Genomic DNA, 1167 nt, shown 5'->3' on the forward strand with positions numbered 1-1167 from the left:
GAAGAAGAAGAGTTCCCGGTGTGGCCGCTGAGATGGGGGCAGCACTGAGCTGCTGCAGAGGAAGCTACAGAGGAGCAGAAGAAGAGCAGCAGCAGAGCGTGTGCGGCCTGCCGTTCCGCTGTGTTTCGCTGTTTTCCCGAGTTTTCGGATTCATACTGAAGCTGTTCTCTGCTCACAGCTCTCCCCCCGGATTCCGCCGCTCTCAGGTACCTGAAGCCGCTCCGTGGCTCCTCTGCCGGTCAAAGGGCCGTTAGCCTCTGCTAGTTGCTGTTAGCATGGCGCTAACGGCTATCATAGATAAACATCAAGTTATTGATCACATTATTGATGAGATTATCGGTGCCTGTTAACGGTCAGGTTACTGATCTTCGGACGGGGCGTGGCTGTGTAATGAAGCGCAGTTTGCGCTGTTTTAGCGTGTGTACGGTGGCCGAGAGGAGTCTAACTCCATACGCTCTTTAAAGCCTTCAGAGTGAATTCGTGGTCACGTGATACAGCTTCAAACATTTAAGCGGTTAATTCTTATCGATTGGAAATCGTTGGTTATCGATCTGAGTGACTCTTCGCGCTTCAGTCTGAGTGGGCGGAGTCAGTGTGACTACTTCCTGTCCGGGTACCAGCTGAAATAACCTGACGGTGGTTTGTTCGGACCAGCAGGGGGCGCTGTGGGAGATGGAGCCTCCCGCAGAAGAAAAGCAGCTCTTCCTGCTGGGAGCTGCAGGAGAGGAGGAGAGGAGGAAGGAGGTGGGCTGCCAGTGGGAGAGCCCCGAGGAGGACAGGAAGGAGGTGGGCTGTCAGAGCGAGGCGGCAGAGAGGAGGGACGCCGCCGTCCAGGTGGACCTGCTGAGTCAGCAGCTGAGCTGGAGACACTCAGGTGAGAGCGCCGCCCTGCAGGTGGAGGGAAGAAACTTTCAAAGAACTTAATGGGGGAAAAAAGATTTTATTTAAATGTTAGTTTTAAACTTTATTTAATATGTAAATTATTTGATCTTTAGGTTTCCCTAAAAATCAAATAAAATCAGAGTCAGCTGATCGTGACGTCTGATCGTCTTTACTATATTTTTGCTGCTCGTTAAATAAAATTATGTTCCGGTTCTTACTGAGGTTCACCTGAACTTTTCACCTGCTGCCATCCTTTGTTCTGAAGCCCGTTGGTTGTCACCTGTT

General features: G+C 51.0%; 1 protein-coding gene across 2 annotated transcripts in view; it reads left to right on the plus strand.

Moving 5' to 3' along the window:
• LOC102197730 (endothelial zinc finger protein induced by tumor necrosis factor alpha-like) overlaps positions 1-1167 on the plus strand; it is a 6522-nt gene continuing 5355 nt past the window's right edge. Inside the window, exons 1-2 of one of the 2 annotated variants that reach the window (XM_013915410.1) lie at positions 1-206; positions 655-874. In XM_013915410.1, coding sequence (XP_013770864.1) covers positions 33-206; positions 655-874 — 394 coding nt within the window. In that variant the 5' untranslated portion in view covers positions 1-32. The remainder of the gene's footprint in view (positions 207-654; positions 875-1167) is intronic. The other variant, XM_005751095.2, reaches the window with a different exon arrangement.

The sequence above is a fragment of the Pundamilia nyererei genome, unplaced genomic scaffold, assembly GCF_000239375.1.
Source record: "Pundamilia nyererei isolate P.nyererei 1_Seehausen unplaced genomic scaffold, PunNye1.0 scaffold00299, whole genome shotgun sequence".
NCBI lineage: Eukaryota > Metazoa > Chordata > Actinopteri > Cichliformes > Cichlidae > Pundamilia > Pundamilia nyererei.